At 59.2% G+C, this 17200-nt stretch overlaps 1 protein-coding gene across 1 annotated transcript in view; it reads right to left on the bottom strand.

The window, feature by feature from the left end:
* Positions 1-10320, bottom strand: part of PRKCZ (protein kinase C zeta) — a 142871-nt gene extending 132551 nt beyond the window's left edge. The window contains exons 1-4 of the mRNA XM_031663699.1: positions 10104-10320; positions 5546-5667; positions 4546-4635; positions 563-613 (exon numbers count right to left, since the gene is read on the bottom strand). Of these exons, the coding sequence (XP_031519559.1) occupies positions 563-613; positions 4546-4635; positions 5546-5667; positions 10104-10174 (334 nt within the window). The 5' untranslated portion in view covers positions 10175-10320. The remainder of the gene's footprint in view (positions 1-562; positions 614-4545; positions 4636-5545; positions 5668-10103) is intronic.
* Between the last annotated feature and the right edge of the window lie 6880 nt (positions 10321-17200).

The following is a 17200-nucleotide window of genomic DNA, read 5'->3' as shown; positions in this document are numbered from 1 at the left end:
GGAGGGTGGGGGTGGAACCCCATCAAACACAGGCATGGGATGCATGGCCCCACAGCAGCGTAGCCACCTGCTCAGGGCCCAGCAGTCTCCAGGATGTGGTAGGAAGTGAGGTCAGAAGCTTCCCTCTGAAGCCACAACCCCCAGGACTCACTTTCCTTCCTCTCCTCCTGATGGAGCCAGCGTGGAATGAAGGGAGCCCCCACTCCAGCTCAGGGGCCAGCAGGGACCAGGAGGAGTGGACAACTGGCCTGGGGGTGGTCATGAGCTGAGGCAGCCACATGGGAGCAGTGTCCAGCGTCCCACCTGGCCTTTCCCTCCTAGGGAGACAGCAAGGCCCCCCGGACTTCTCATGCCACCAACCAGCCAAGCGAGGCCCCCGCCGCGCGGTGGTGTCAGCCACAACATGCACAGGCAGCAGCTGTGGTCACCATGGCTGCTTGTGCCCTGACGCTCCATGAGGGTGAACCTCCGAAAACGGCACCACTGCCTCCTCCTCGGCACAACGGATCAATAGCTCAACCCCGTAACATGCAAGACCGGTGTAGGAAACCCCAGTACTCACTGTCTTCTCCTGGACACGGCAGTCCTGGCTGCTCAGGGGTGCTCGGGAAAACTGGACAGAGAGAGGAAGAGAGAGCGTCAAGGCCCCGTAGCTGCCACTCAACAGTCTCACGGAGGAAGTCCCGCCTCAGGCAGGCTGAGCACACGGACTTCACACAAGGCGCACGTGGCATTGCCAATGAGAGCACGCTCCTGGGAGACGTGAAACCCAGTGCGTCTACGTAGGCCAGGCTCCGTTAGGTAGGACTTAAAAACCCACAGAAAAATTCAGGGTAAAAGCCAATCAGAGGGACCTGGACAGCAGAGCCGTCAGAGAAAGCTACTGATTTGTATTTTTAAACTATATAAAAATGGGGAAGAACTGCAATTACTTTGAAAACTGACTTTTAAAAGCACTTTAGATTCCATTTCTTTATACTCAAGACAGAGTTCAAAATTATTTTAACACACATCTTGGGCTTCCACGATAAATTATCAAAATAGATGCCTAGGAAATATTAAAACTTAGCTGGAAATGATGGCTCACGCCTGCAATCCCAGCACTTTGGGAGGCCGAGATGAGAGGATGGCTCCAGACCAGGAGTTCAAGACCAGCCTGGCCAACATGACAAAACCCCATCTTTAATTCTATATATATGTGTGTGTGTGTGCGCGTGCATGTGTGTGTATATACATGTATATACGCATAAAAGTATTAAAATTTTAGTAAAACAAACATTTTTTGTTTTTCGTTTTTTTGAGATGGAGTTTCATTCTGTGCCTAGGCTGGAGTGCAGTGGCACGATCTTGGCTCACTGCAACCCCTGCCTCCCAGGTTCCAGCAATTCTCCTGCCTCAGCCTCCCAAGTAGCTAGGATTACAGTGGCGCCCTGGCGCCCTGGCTAATTTTTGTATTTTTAAGGTAAGGATGAGGGTTTCACCATGTTGGTCAGACTGATCTTTTTTTTTTTTTTTTTTTTTTTGAGATGGAGTCTCACTGTGTCTCCCAGGCTGGAGTGCAGTGGCGTGATCACCCGGCTCACTGGCCGCCTCCCGGGTTCCGCCATTCTCCACCTCCAGCCTCCCAAGTAGCCGGGACTACAGGCCGCCACCGTGCCCGGCTAATTTTTCAACATTTTTAGCAGAGTAGAGGCGGGGTTTTCACCATGTTAGCCAGGATAGTCTCGATCTCCTGACCTCGTGATCCCACCGCCTCGGCCTCCCAAAGTGCTGGGGATTACAGGCTTGGGCTTCCTGCGCTTGACCTTTTTTTTTTTTTTCTTTTTTGGAGGGAGTCTCGCTCTGTCACCCAGGCTGGGATGCAGTGGCCCGGATCTCCAGCTCCTGCAAGCTCCGCCTCCCGGGTTCGCCATTCTCCTGCATCAGCCTCGAGTAGCTGGGACTACAGGCCCGCCACCTCCCACCCGGCGGATTATTTTTGTATTTTTAGTAGAGATGGGGGTTTCACCTTGTTAGCCAGGATGGTCGATCTCCTGACCTCGTGATCCGCCCGTCGGCCTCAAAGTGCTGGGATTACAGGCTTGAGCCACGGCGCCCGGCCTGTCAGGCCCCAGTCTTGAACTCCTGACCTCAAGTGATCCGGCCTGCGGCCTCCCAAAGTGCTGGGATTACAGGGTGTGCACCACCAAGCCCGGCCCTAACTATTTTTCTTTTTTTTTTTTTTTTTTTTTTTTTTTTTTTTTGAGGCCCAGGTCTCACTCACCTTCGCCAGAGGCTGGAGTGCAGCGGCGGATCTCAGCTCACTGCAAGCTCAGCCTCCTGGGTTCACGCCATTCTCCTGCCTCAGCCTCCCGGAAGTAACTGGGACTACAGGCGTCCATACACACCTACGCCCGGCTAATTTTTTGTATTTTTTAGTAGAAACGGGGTTTCACCGTGTTAGCCAGCATGGTCTCGATCTCCTGACCTCGTGATCCGCCCGTCTCGGCCTCCCAAAGTGCTGGGATTACAGGCTTGAGCCACCGTGCCCGGCCACTATTTTTCTTTTACCTAGAAAATAACGTGAATTTTTAAAGCACCATATCTTTCAATGTAGAAAAGCAAAATGTGCTTACTATCACAATCGCAATAAAGTGGACGAGGTTAGGCACAGCTACAAGTTTATTTATCTGAGACAAGGTTTCGCTCCGTCACTCAGGCTAGAGTGCAACGGCACAATCACAGTTTACTGTAGCCTCTACCTCCTGGGCTCAAGGACCGCCCACCTCGGCCTCCCGAGTAGCTGGGACTACAGGTGCACCACCACATCTGGCTATTTAAAAAATTTGGGGCCGGGCATGGTGGCTCACGCCTGTAATCCCAGCAATTTGGGGAGGCTGAGGCAGAGTCACCGAGGCAAGAGTTAGAGACCGGCCTGACCAACACGGCGAGACCCCATCTCTACTAAAAATACAAAAATTAGGCTGGGCGCAGTGGCTCACATCTGCAATCCCAGCACTTTGGGAGGCTGAGGCGGGTGGATGACGAGGTCAGGAGATCGAGACCCTCCTGGCTAACACAGTGAAACCCCGCCTCTACTAAAAATACAAAACATTAGCCAGGCATGATGGCGCACGCCTGTAGTCCCAGCTACTCGGGAGGGTGAGGCAGAAGAATCACTTGAACCCAGGAGCCGGAGGGTGCAGTGAGCTGAGATCTCGCCACTGCACTCCAGCCTGAGCGACACAGCAAGACTCCATCTAAAAAAAAAAAAATTAGCCAGGCGTGGTGGCACATGCCTTAGTCCCAGCTACTCGGGAGACTGAGGCAGGACAATCACTTATACCCGGGAGGTGAAGGTTGCAGTGAGCAGAGATAGCGCCACTGCACTCCAGCCTGAGGGCAGAGCCAGACTCTGTCTCAAAAAAACAAAACAAAAAAGTTTTGGAGAGATGGGGGTCTACGTTGCCCAGGTTGGTCTTGAACGCCTAGGCTGAAGTGATTCTCCCACCTCGACCTCCCAAAGTGCTGGGATTACAGGCGTGAGCCACTACACCCGGTCTAGTCTTTAAATTTAATGCCACGTTGATATAAAGGGCTACAAAAATTAAATATTGTAACCAAGTAGCCCCGTGTCCAGGAGAATGATGGATCTGTCAGAAAACTGTGGGCAGTTTCGAGCTTTGGTCCCATCTTAGACTCAGTGGTCCATGGCCAGAAGCCTGGCAAGGAGCCCAAGCTAAGCCAGAAGTGGACACAGAGACACAGACGTGGCTGGCTGGCCACAGCTGCTAGAACCACACTCGCAGGCCCCAGACGCCCTGGAGACCCCAGCAGTACTGGGGAGTCTAAAGTGCTCACCTAAAGACAAAGTCACATCTCCCACGCGTCAGCTCATCACAGGGCTTTGAACTTAAAGCCGAGGACAGCTGTGAGCCGGAAGCCGGGCCCAGGGAGCACCGGGCAGGTGAGGTGGCTGGTGGGGCTGTCCCCACTGTCCACATGCACCGTGGGCTCTACGCTGGCCACTGGAGCCTCTGAGCAGTTTATGAGTTCTTTATAAGAGCAGTTTTCATTTGGGTTAATAAAATGTCGAAGAAAAGGCTGCGCGTGGTGGCTCACGCCTGTAATCCCAGCACTTTGGGAGGCCGAGGCAGGCGGATCATGAGGTCAGGAGATTGAGACCATCCTAGCTAACACAGTGAAACCCTGTCTCTACCAAAAATACAAAAAATTAGCCAGGTGTGGTGCCGGGCGCCTGTAGTCCCAGCTACTCGGGAGGCTGAGGCAGGAGAATGGCGGGAACCCAGGAGGCGGAGCTTGCAGTGAGCTGAGATCATGCCACTGCACTCCAGCCTGGGCGACAGAGCGAGACTCCGTCTCAAAAAAAAAAAAAGTCAAAGAAAAAAAACCCAAATGGCATTATATTAGACATCCCTAAATTCTCTGGCATCATAGGATTTTAAACCATGATCCTATATGGCGTCGAACCCCCCAGGTGGTCTGGCAGGCACCCACAGCCAGGAACAGCCCCCTGGGCCGCCCCCCACAGACCCCACCACTGACCATGAATGATGAGGCCTTCGTCCCTGCACTGACGGGCCAGGCGGAAAGCCTCTTCCAGTTCCATCTGGGAGGACACCGTGCAAGGGTCACCTGGGTGGGGCAGGAGATGGTGCTGAGGTCGCTGAAGGCCCAAGGTAAAGCGGGCTGTGATGGGCCTGCTTAGCATACCAGATGAGGGTCTAGTCCCACTGCTCAGATTGGCCACCTCCTGGCAGGGTTGGGAGGTCCAAGGATGGCCGTCCACACTAGGGAGTCACCTGGCCCCCAGTGCCGCATCAGAGCCACCCAGGAAGGGAAGCTGGTGCACTTGCAGCCCTGGGCACCACTTGGAGGGCTAAGCAGTGAGCAGGGCTGAGGACACTCTCCTGAGGTCAGTCCCGGGTGGAGGGAAAGTTCCTTGCCCTCCGTGGCTGGACAGGGACATGGAGGCGTACAGAACCCATGCCCTGCGGGGCTGTATCCAACCCAATGGGTGCGGCATCAGGCTCCACCCACATAGCCGTGTCCTCAGCCAGCAGTCCACCAGTCCCTGGGCGAAAGGGGTCTCTCTGGACGTCTCCCAATCCCCTCCCATCCTTTTCAGGATGTGTGTCTGAGAGAGAGGAGGCGGACACGGCGAGCCCTGGCTGCACGCACCCTCCCCATGGTCCCTAGAACAGGAAGAGCCCATCCTTCAGAAGCACCTACTGGAAAAGGCCAGGACATGAGAAAGGAGGTCAGAGGAAGAGGTGAGGACCTGCCCAGGGTGAGGCAGGGAGACCCCCTGCAGGCAGTTCAAGACCAGAGCCCTTCCTAGGAGCATCTAGGCCCAGGTCCTTGTTAAGCATCTGCAGCCAACCTCTTTCCCACCATCCCCCCTGGGGAAAAGTTGGCTCCAACAAGTTTAATTCCACTTTTTTAAGTCTCCCCACAGAAGAGGCTGAGCACACTCCGCACAAGAGGCTGCCCTGGCGAAGTCCCCTGAGGCTGCGGATTCTGGCCGACACGGGACGAGGGCTACCTTCGCTGTCCACCCACTTGAGGGTGAGCGGGTGCTGCTGGTGCAGACGGCACATGTCTCTCACTTCCTCGCAGAGCTCCTCGAAGGTTGTGGCGGCGTCCACGCTGGTGATGAAGATGTCCCTGGGGCGGAGGGGACATGGGCATCTGTTACCGTGGGGCGTATTTGAATCAAATTAAACTATTATTACTGATTAACCAAATCATGGATTAGATAAGTGAAACTTTCCCCAAAAACAGTATGACAGCCTCCCCCACGCCCCTCCAACACAAAACAGAACCATTAACCATAATCATCGTTTAAAAACGACCACCGTCAACTTCCCTGCACAGAGAAGAACGCGCGACCTACCTGGCTGGAAAGAACGAGGTCAAATTGGGAAAAAAGAAAGTGCCCTCTTGTGCGAGGCCTGGCAACAGCACCTGGTCGGACACCCGTTCCAGTTCACCCAAGTGTGGGTGACCCCGGGATGGACACAAGCTGGGTCGGTGCAGGCCCCCCGGCTTCGGTAAGGTAAAGGAACCCAGTCAGACCTGCCCCCAGACCTCGACGGTGCCAGCGGTGGAGGCCAGACCTTCAGGGGGTGAAGAGGCAGGGGATTAAATAATTCCATAATGAAAGGTCGCTCTTTAGACCCCAGAGTGGGAACTGGGTCCGCTGCTGCGGCTACGACAGAAGCCTGGGCAAATTTTTCTTTTTTTGAAAACCGAGTCACACAGTGTCAGTGTCTTGTATCTTCTCAGCCCCAGACAGGACCTGAATCCCAGGGGCTGGAGAAGCTCAGGGACCCCCAGGCACCCTTTGAAGGCTGGCGCTTCCCTGCTGCTAGAAACCCGAGGTCCCCCCATCACCGCCTGCACTGAGCAAGAGCTGGTCTCGCCCTGCGTGGAGGGGAGGGACCCCCACAGGGCCTAGCTGGTGTGTCCTGAAACTCGGAGCAGCAATCACACCCTCGTGCAACACACCGAAATTTCAGAGAAATCTACGGCTTTCTGACACCCACAGGAGCGCGGGGCAAGAACACAGGGCCTATAAAAAGAAGCCTGAAGGGGTGTGAGACGTCCCAAACCACAGAGACACAGGCTCTGCTCTCTGCAGACACTGCTGGCTCCCCACAAGGTTATCTGAATTCGTCAGACAAGTTTCGAGAAACAAAGTTCTCATCCCAGACAAGCACTCCAGTGCAAACAGAACACAGGATCTGTCCACAGCCGCAGCCCCAGCATAGCAGCCCAGGGCCCACCTGCCCCACAGGCCTCACCCAGCCCACTCTGGACCCCAGCCACCCACCCCTTCCTGCTGGAACTGGCCAGCCAGCACCTGCCCCCAGTGCCCGAGCACCCCACAGGAACCAACCTGGCTGGTCTTCGCCACAGCCCGCAGCATCACGGCAGATTAGGAAAGTGAGGAATGGAGGGGTCACACACCCAATACCCTGGGTTCGCCCCAAGCTGACACCCAAGCTGCCTGACCTGGCGTCCAACAGTCCGACCACCAGGAACTCCAGAGTGGGAGTCAGCCATCCCTTCACCTTTGACCCCTTCCTGCCCCATGCCCCGCCCCCACACAGTCCTGTCCCCAGGTGGAAGCCAGTTTCCTGCCAATCTGGAGGCCAGGTGGGTGGCTCCAGTCAAACCCCAGGACTTGGGAAGTGTCGGGCCACCACTTCCAACCCTATCCCAATCCTGAATCAAACAGCTGCTCTGTGCCCCTCGGCAGGGGTGTCCAGGACCCAGCACCCAGTAGCCAGCGGGGCAGCCAGGGAGCGACTCCTGTGTCTCTGTGGGGCCCAGCACCAAGCCCTGAGCTACCACCCGCCCTGGTCTCTGAGCTTTACACACAGAACCTCCCTGAACACAAAAGTTGTCTGAGCTGGGCCAGGCACGGTGGCTCACGCCTTTAATCCCAGTGCTTTGGGAGGCCGAGGCGGGCAAATTACGAGGTCAGGAGTTCAAGACCAGCCTGGCCAACAAAGTGAAACCCCATCTCTACTGAAACTACAAAAGATTAGCCGAGTGTGGTAGCAGGCGTCTATAGTCCTAGCTACTCGGGAGGCTGAGGCAGGAGAATCACTTGAACCTGGGAGGTGAAGGATGCAGTGAGCTGAGACCACACCACTGCAGACTGGGTAACAGAGCAAGACACTGTCTCAAAAAAAAAAAAAAAAAAAAAGTCTGAGCTGGAAAAGGGAAGAGCCAGCACCAGTGTTTGCGACTCCAGAAGAATGGGCGCCTGAGACTCGGTCTGGGAGCCTGGCCCAGGTCACCTGGGACTCCCTGAAAACACAGGTGTCCGGGGAACCCTCAGGCCCACAGGGAGCCGGGGGGGAGGCGAGGATTGGATCTCAAGTGTGCTCAGAGGGCCCTGGGGGGACAGGCAAGGATGATGGGGTGGCCATGCCCCATGGGGGTGACTGAAGAGCTCCTCCTTTTTCTAAAGACTAGTCTTCCACGTGTCCACACTCAGCTACCTCCACGAACAGCAGTGTCTCACCCCAGGGACGGAGTTTCTAGGGCTTCCAATAACCCAGTACTCATCCTGGCAACCACTTTCTGGAACTGCGTCATTGCCCTAAGGCCTGAGTGTCCCACCCCACAGCCAGTCCCCTCAGAGAGGCACCGGGTGCCACGAGGGACGAGGAGCCAGGCTGGGGAGAAGGGCAGTTCACACTCTCCAGTAGAGAGGAGGAGGACCTGGGAGGGGACAGAGGAGAGAAGGAATGGTAGGAGCAGGGAAGACCCAGACGGGAGACAGGCCCTGGAACAGGGAGGAAGGTGAAGGAAGAGGTGCGGCAGGGAAGGGAGAGAGGGGAGAGCGGGAAGAGGAGGGAAAACAACAGGGAAGGAGGGAGGAAGAGGAAGGGGTGGGGAGAGAGGGGAGACAGTCCGGGAAGGGAGGGAAGAGGAAGGGGTGGGAGCCTGGTCTCTCCAGCCCGGGAAACCAGAGTCACCGGGTGGAATTACACCCACCCCACCACCAAAGTGCTCCCAGGGGCCAAAGCAGGACACAGGGAGGACGGAGCGGCCCAGAACTCCAGGGCACTGCCCCTGAGCCTTGGTCCCGGGAATTGGGCACCGGAATGCAGGAGGGTCTGGGCCCCTGCAGCCCTGCGGGTGTGGACCTCCCTCTTGCAGGACGCCCCTGACCTCCACACCATCACCTGTTGCCTAGTTTATTGGCTCCAGGCTGGGAAGGAGACAGCAAGCCCACGTTCCTGGATAAATCCAATAGCCAGGACCTCAATCACACCAAGTTTTAACCGGCTGACTTCCAGGTCAAAAGACATGGCTGCCCTACCCCTTTGGGTGGGGTTGGACGGTCAGTTCCCCAGAAATCCCTTTCTTCTGGTTTCTGGCACCAAACCCGACCCCAGTACACCCCCAGGGTTCCAGGTGCTTGCCAGAGGGTGGCTGCAGAGACCTCAACCTTCCCAAAGAAGAAACAACTGAGCCTCCTCAACAAACCCGGGGCCAAGCAGCCCCAGATGGCTGACCCCAGACCCCAAGACAAGGTTCGCAAGGAGCTGAACCCGCTCAGACTCGCAGCGCACCACAGAGACCCCTGGGGTACTGTCCTGACAGGACATGGCCCAGGGAAGATGTCACCCACGTAACCCTGCCAGCCTTCCCTGCCTCTGGGGCTCAGGTTGCCACCGCGGGAGCTGAGGGCGCACCGGGGCAGGAGCAGCTTTTCAAGATCCCAAGGACCACCCAGTGCAAGTCCAGAGCCCGCAGTCCGCTCCCCTCCCTCTCCGCAGCAGCGGCCACCTTCACCGGAGCGGAGGTCCGAGTTCGGGGCTCCTGGGGACGCAGGCGGGTGGAAGAACAAACCCACGGGCCCTCCCTTCCCCACCACCCACACTTCGGGGGGCAGCGACCCCTCCGCTGTGCCTGTGAGCCTGGCCACCTGGTGCAGCCCCCGCCACCCCCACCAGCGCTGCCCCGGACCCCTCGGCTCCGGCCCCTGACCGCGCCCCCTCCCACAGCCAGACAGAGGCTTCCAGCGGGGCGGGTGCGACGCAAGCCCCGGGGCCAGTCTCGGCCGCGCCGTGGCCTCCAGAAACCCCTGTCCCCACCCGACCACCCGGAGCCCTGCCGGGGGCTGCAGTGGAGCCACCGCGCCCGCGCCCCGGGTCTCCCGACTTTGCCTAAAGCGAGACCCCCGGCCGGGTAAACGGGGAGAACATTTAGGAAACGCTGATTTTAAGAAACCCGCCAGGAGTTTTTACAATTTGATGAAAACTTTCAATCCTTACAGGTTTGCGGCCGGAATGTCCCCGCCCAACTTTCCAGCGAAAACGTCAACCACAGTGACCGGGCCGAGGAGTGCGCGGCGCGGGGCCGACCCCAGGGAAACCCGGTCCCGGGGAAGGAGCCGGCGCTGCCCACGAGGTGTCCGCGGGTGACGCTCACGGGCGGGGACCGAGGACCTCCCGCGACAGCCCCGGGCCCGCAGCGACCTCGCCGCCCTCTCCCTCCCTCCCTCCAGCGCAGGAGCCCCGACGGCTGTGCCCTCCCCGCCTCACCCGCCGCCGCTCCCCGCCCTCCCAGCCGCTCACCCTCCGTAATGCGCCTTGAGGCGGACGCGGCCGCCGCTCCCGTCCATCTTGGGGCTGGTCCTGCTGGGCATGGCGCGCTCCGCCGGCCGCCGTCAGCGCTGCGCCCCGGGAGCTCCGGCCATGGCGCGGGGCGGTGGCGCCAGGTGGGGCCGCGGCGGAACGCGGAAGGCAGCGCCCAGGACCGACGGCTCCGGCCCGGCCCGGCCAACTCCGCGGAACTCCACGGAACTCCTGGCCTTGAGGCAACTGAGAGAGTAGCAGGGAAGCCAGGACGATCCAGCAGGGGAGGCAGGGAGCCAAGGGAGCGGGGGCAGGGGGGGGCGGTGTCCGAACATGGCGGACCGAGGTGGAGCCGGCGGCCAATCCGCGGGGCGGGCGGTCCCGGGGCGGGCGGTGGCACCTGCGGCCAATGAGGGCGAGGCGGGGCCGCCACCTGGGCCAATCCTCGAGGGACCCCCGGCAGCGGCCCAATGGCGAGGCGTGGGCGGGGCTACCTGTCGGGCGGGGCGCGGCGCACCTGCGCCAATGGGACCGCGCACGGCGCGGCTCTGCCCGGCAACCGGAGGGGCCCCGGCCTGGGGCACCGAGCTGCGGACCCGGGAACTCGCTGGAAACGCAAGTTCTCGGCCCTCGCCCAGACCCTCCGAATCGAAACTCCTGCGGCGCGCGCCCTGCCAGCCCGAGGACCCCGCCGTCCAGGGGTCTCCTGACATCTCCCACATGAAGGACTGAAGCTGCAAGGAGCGGAGAACCCGGCCAGGGTCAGGGACGGGAGGGTCCAGACTCGGGTTCTCTGGGCCCCAGCCCCCGCTTCGCCCCCATCGAATCCAAGGTCCCCTGTAGGGAAGGGCCGTCCACACTCGTGAGTGCAACCGCTCACTCCGCCCAGGTCAAGGACGCGGCATTGCCCCGAGTCGCCCATGACCTTCATTTCTGAAGCCACAGCCTCTTGGGCCTTACTTGGGGGCGGGGGGGTTGATCTGGACAATCGCCCTCCAGGCCATTCCACCGCTGCCCAGCTCCCTACCTCCTGGGCTCCTCCCCTGAAAATGCGGTCGAATTTTCCCTGATCAGCCCATCCCTTGCTGTCTGTATCCACTGAAGCCCAGACCTGCTGCCTGCAAGACCTCACCCAAGCACCAGGTGGACACCCAGACCCAGCTCCTGACCTCGACCCCTCTCCCCTGAGAGTGGACCTGCTCAGGCCACGCCCTCACACCCCTCACCCAGACACAGCCACCAGGACTTCAACCACGTGCTTTCATCACGCAGGTGGGGTGCCTGGCGCCTCCTTGATGCCAGGCCTTGGGGAGACCTGTGGCCACAGAACTCATGTTCTCCCTAGAGGTGGACAGCGTGCCCCTCTCCTATGCAGAAGCTGTCGTTCTTTCTTCTTAAACACCGTTTGCACCCTCCCTCCACCCACTGACCCATCTCTGCCTCTCTCTACAGCAAAGCTTCTGCCAAGCCGCCCTGCTCCCCCTCTACCTCCCCTGCCACCACCCACTTCCACATTTTACCCCAAATACAAAATTCGGGGCGGTAGCGTGGCTCCATGCCTGTAATCCCAGCACTTTGGAAGGCCAGTGAGGCGGATCACAAAGGTCAGGAGATCGAAACCATGGTGAAACCCGTCTCTACTAAAAATGTGAAAAAATTAGCCGAAGTAGGCTGTAGTCCCAGCTACTCGGAAGCTGAGGCAGGAGAATGCGTGAACCGGGGCTGAAGCTTGCAGTGAGCGAGACTCGCCACTGCACTCAGCCTGAAGTGACAGAAGCTGAGACTCCGTCTCAAAAAAAAAATAAATAAATATAAATGCAAAGAATTCGGTTCTCAGACGTTTTCTTTCTTTTTCTCTTTTATTTGAGACGGAGTTTTGCTCTTATTACCCAGGCTTCAGAATAATAACTGTCAAATCTCACTGCAGCACCCAGCCCCTCTCCGGGCTCAGCGGTCTTCTGCCTCAGTCTCCCAAGTAGCTGGGATTACAGATGTCCACCACCACTAGCTGATTTTTTGCTTGTTTTTAGTAGAGGCCAGGGGTTTTCCATGGCCAGCAGGCTGGTCTCCAACTCCTGACCTCAGGTGATCCACCTGCCTCGGCCTCCCAAAGTGCTGGCATTATAGGCGTGAGCCACCGCGCCCGGCCTCAGACGTTTTCTTGGCCTTTAGCATCAGAGCCCTCCTGGGAAGGCTCACACATCCCCCGCCCCCGGTTCCGGCTCCCCAAATCTCCCATCCTTTGCCCTCCTGGTCTGCAGCTTTTAAAAGCGTGGAGCCCTGGCCTCAGCCTTTGGCCCACTTCGCATCCCCAGCTCAGATGGTCCCCCCGAGCTCCCAAACAAGGTTCACCCAGCCCCAGGCATCCTCCTAATGAGCCTCTCAGCTGACCTCTTCCCCAACTCGGTGGTGCCCACTCCATCTTTCTGGGTCATCAAAGTCCCCCAGTGGTTCCCATCGCTCCCAGAGGGAAAGCCAGCTCCGCTGCCCCGGCCTCCGGGCCTCCTGGCTGCCCCGGCCTCCGCCTTTGCATGGTCACTCCCTCTTCCGGGAGCACCGTCCTACAGAGATCTGCTGGACTGGCACCCACATTCCCTGCAGTCTCTAGCATACTTAATGCCCATTTCAGCAATCTACTCCTCACCCCATCTCCATGGGGCGACCCCCTCTGTATCCCTCACACAGGCACAAAGCCCCATGCCCATCAGCTGGGTGTGAAGGGGGACAGAGAGTAGAGGGTGAGGGGGCAGCCTGGCAGTGATTCCCAGATTCCCAGTGATGAGTGGGAACCTGTGTCTGCAGCAGCTCCGGAGCCAGGCACCCGTCGGCCCAGCTCCCCCACGCTGGGCCCCATGGCCAGGGCTGTGGCCTCATCTGGAGTCTGGCCTGGCAACATGGCCTGGGCACTTCCTGATGGGCAGGAAAGAGCAGGGTTTTGCCTTAGTGGGGCGGTGCCTGGAAGGGGCCACTGGACACCCACAGGACTTCCTGGGTGTTCTGATCCAAGGAAGCAGCAAGGCCTGGTCCTGGTCCCAGCGCCCCTGCTGGGACAGGCCCTTGGCACTGGCCTCCCCGGGGAGATCCGTGCTGCCAGGCGGGAGCCTCCGTCCTGGAAGCCAGTTGCAGGGTCGTGGCAGTGCCCCAGTGCCTGGGAGATCCATGCTGCCAGGCAGGAGCCTCCATCCTGAAAGCCAGTCCCAGGGTCACGGCAGTACCCCAGTCCCAGCAAGGGAAGATGGGGGGTGGGGCTTTATTATCTGTGGGGCTGGGAGGGAGAGGGCGGCCTCGGTGGACAGTCCACCCCAGTGTCGGACTTTGTTCAGCCCTGATGCCGGTGGAGGGGGTGGGGGCAGATGCAGGTCCCAAAAGGCTCCAGCAGAGGGCTGCGGGCACAGGGGCTGCCCAAAACGTCCCTCCCCGTACCTGCTCTGGCCTCCCCTTGGGAGGCAGAGGCCACCACTAACGAGATCTGCAAAACAAAGGCCTGACCCGCCCAGGCCCTGGGACCCGCCTCTGGGCAGATGGGGCAGGTCACAGGGAGGTTCCCAGGTCCTCTGTCCTGAGCCTCCGCCCCTGAGAGTTCCCTGAGGGCAGAGGGCGCTTCCTGAGGCACGGATAGACTTGCTGGCTGGCGGTGGTGTCACTGTGTTGCCCGGCGACAGATACAGGGTGTTTACTCTGGAATCTGCCAACGACTCCCATCCAGATCCTGGCCGAGGGCTGGGCCCTGTTAGACCAGGTCCCCACAGCCTCTCCAGGCACCTGGCACACGGGGAAGGAGTGAGTGACTTGGTTAAGGACCCCTCGAGAATGCTGGAGCCAGGCAGCCTCCTAAGACTGTGGGTGGGGACAGAGTCATTGCCCGCTGAGCTCGGCACACCGAGGAGGCACAGCCCTGGAATCTTCCAAGGACTTGCCCTGGGGCCTCCGGGGCAGGTGGGGTGTGGAGGTGACCCTTGGAGTGGGCGGGGCAGGCTCTGAGAAAGGCTGTTGGGTGGCCAAAGGCCAGGCTTTCCACCTCGCCGGTTTCTGTAGCTCCCAAATTTTTCTTAAAGTCCTCATATACTTTCATAATCATAAACACCTATTATTTTTTAAATAAAAAAAATAAAACGGGTTATAAAAGTCACACTGGCTTTTTAGAAAACTAGAGCAACACAGAAAGGTGGTGTAGGGAGAGGTGAAGCCTCTTCCCAAAACCCCAGCTGAGCAGCGAGAGCCCCGGCGGTGAAGCTGATAGCCTTCCCTCTCCCCGTGCCTGGGACCGCAGGTGGAGGTGCTGGGTGACCGCCGGGGCATGGGGTAGGGAGCTGACCGGTAGAGGGCAGTGTGGGCACGGGGTCTGGCTGAGGGTGGCCTCTGACCCCCGGGCCAAGGTGGCTCTGTGCGGCTGCCAGGCCTACCCTGTGATTTTCCTTAGAAGAGCCCTTTGATGATACCATCGAGTGATGTTGAGACGTTTTAGAAGAGAGGCAGTTTACGCTCAGTGTGATTCGTCAGACGTCTGGGAGGGGTTGGCTGGGGCCCATGGGGTCCCCATCACCGCGCCCCCAGCATGGAGGCCTCCCTCATCAGCTTCATAAACTGCATTTGTGCCGGCCCAATGCTTGGGACTGCCCAGAAAGGTGCCCGGCAGAAGCGGGCATGCCACAGAGCCCATGGGGCCCGGGTGGGTCTTCCTGCCAGATGTGAGGCTGCCCTGTGGGGTCCCGTGACCCCCATCACAGGAAGGCCAGGCGTTTGCTGACGGGTTCTGGACACAGCAGCCGTGGGAGGGACTGGCCAGATGTTTCCTTTCTGTGTCAGGGATCATGGGATTTGGAAAAACTGGCTCAAGTGACAGTGTCAGCTGCATGGGTTCATTCTATGGATGTTGGTTGAGGGCCTACTGGATGGAGGACCAGGAGTTGAGCCAGGAATACAGCAGTGAGCCGGCCAGGCGGGGTCTCCTCGTGGGACGCTGCTGGAGACAGGCCACTGTCAGAGAACCACAGGAGTGCAGAATGGCCGAGCAGGGCTGACCAGGTCCCCGCGGGAGAGGCTGGCCCTGGGACTGACGATGTGTGCGGTGGGGCAGCCCTGTGGCCCCAGGGAGCAAGGGCTCTGTGAGTGAAGGGCGCGGGGAGTGTGAAGAGGCCAGGATGCCCCAGCCAGGAGGGTCAGGGGAAGAGAGGGTCAGGGAAGCCTCAGACAGGGTCTGGGGTGTGAGTGCCTGTGTGCTTGTCTGAATCTATATGTGTTTGTGTCTGTGTGCGTTGTGTGTGTGCATACATGTGTCTGTGTATCTGTGTTCTCATGTGTGTATAAGTATGTCTGTGGTTGTGCGTCTGTGTTGACGTATGTGTGTCTATGCATGCATACATGTGTCTGTGCGTGTGGTTTTTTTTTTTCCTGCTTTTTGTTTTGTTTTTAGGCAGGGTCTGGCTGTGTCACCCAGGCTGGAGTGCAGTGGTGCCATATCTCGGCTCACTGCAGCCTGGACCTCCTGGGCTCAGGTGATCCTCCCACCTCAGCCTTTTGGATAGCTGGGACCACGGGCATGCACCACCGCGCCCAGCTAATTTTTGTATTTTTTGTACACAAGGACTACGTTTCCCAGGCTGACTTTAAAACTCCTGGGCTTGGGGGCTGGGCACGGTGGCTCAAGCCTGTAATCCCAGCACTTTGGGAGGCCGAGACGGGTGGATCACGAGGTCAGCAGATCGAGACCATCCTGGCTAACACGGTGAAACCCTGTCTCTACTAAAAATACAAAAATTAGCCGGGCGAGGTGGCGGGCGCCTGTAGTCCCAGCTACTCGGGAGGCTGAGGCAGGAGAATGGCGTGAAGCTGGGAGGCGGAGCTTGCAGTGAGCTGAGATCCAGCCACTGCACTCCAGCCTGGGCAACAGAGCGAGACTCCGGCTCAAAAAAAAAAAAAAAACTCCTGGGCTCAAGCCATCCTGGTGCCTCAGCCTCCCAAAGGGCAGGGATTACAGGTGTGAGCCACCGGCCCAGCCTGTGTGCGTTTCTGTGCCCACGTGTCTGTGTGTCTGCGTCTACAGCCGTGCCTGCATCTGCGTGCATGTGCCAGCGCACGTGTGTCTGTCGCTAACTGCGTCCACGCGTCCGTGTGCCCCTCACTCCACAGCCGCCCTCCAGCGCCCGAGTTTCCGGGCGCCGTTCCTTCGGCGGCCTTTCAGGCCTGGCACCTTCCCTGCGGGCTGTCTGGCCTCGGGGCGCTGAGCGGGTCCCGGGCTGCCGGCGGCCGCGTGCAGTGCGGAGCTTGCCCAGGAGGGGGCGCAGGAGGGACGCGCGGGGAGACGGGGCTCAGGCTGGCGGCGCGTGGAGGCCCGGGGAGCTCGTCCCGCACGTGGGTCCCTGGGCGGCCGCGCAGCGCCGGCTCTGCCCGCTCTGGCTCCGGGGCCTCCCGCCCCACCCCGAGGCTCTTCCTGCTCGGCGCGGCTGCCTCCTTTGCAGCCCCGCCTGGGAGTCCGCCCCGGGGACCCCGTGTCCGCCTCGCGGCCACCCTCATCGCAGCTCAGCAATCCTGGTTTTAAGTCGTCCCTGCTTAAAATCTGCGGATTGGGCCGGGCGCGGTGGCTCACGCCTGCAATCCCAGCACTTGGGAAGAGCGAGGCAGGCGGATCGCTTGAGGCCTGGAGTTTGAGAAAATCCTGGGCAACATGGTGAATCCCGTCTCTACAAAAAGTTTAAAAATTAGCTGGGTGCGGTGGTGTGTGCTTGTGGTCCCAGCTGCTCGGGAGGCTGAGGTGAGAGGATCACCTGAGCCTAGGAGGTGGAGGCTGCAGTGAGCTGAGGTACGGCACCGCTGCACTCCAGCCTGGGCAACAGAGCGAAGCCCAGCCTCTAAAAAAATAATAATAGGCCGGGCGCGGTGGCTCAAGCCTGTAATCCCAGCACTTTGGGAGGCCGAGGCGGGCGGATCACGAGGTCAGGAGATCGAGACCATCCTGGCTAACATGGTGAAACCCCGTCTCTGCTAAAAAAATACAAAAAACTAGCTGGGCGAGGTGGCGGGCGCCTGTAGTCCCAGCTACTTGGGAGGCTGAGGCAGGAGACGAGTATAAACCCGAGGCAAGGCCAGTGAGCTGAGAT

The sequence above is a fragment of the Papio anubis genome, chromosome 1, assembly GCF_008728515.1.
Source record: "Papio anubis isolate 15944 chromosome 1, Panubis1.0, whole genome shotgun sequence".
Classification (NCBI taxonomy): Eukaryota; Metazoa; Chordata; class Mammalia; order Primates; family Cercopithecidae; genus Papio; species Papio anubis.
Note: the sequence above shows the minus strand (reverse complement) of the source record. Positions and strands in the feature narration are given on the sequence as shown.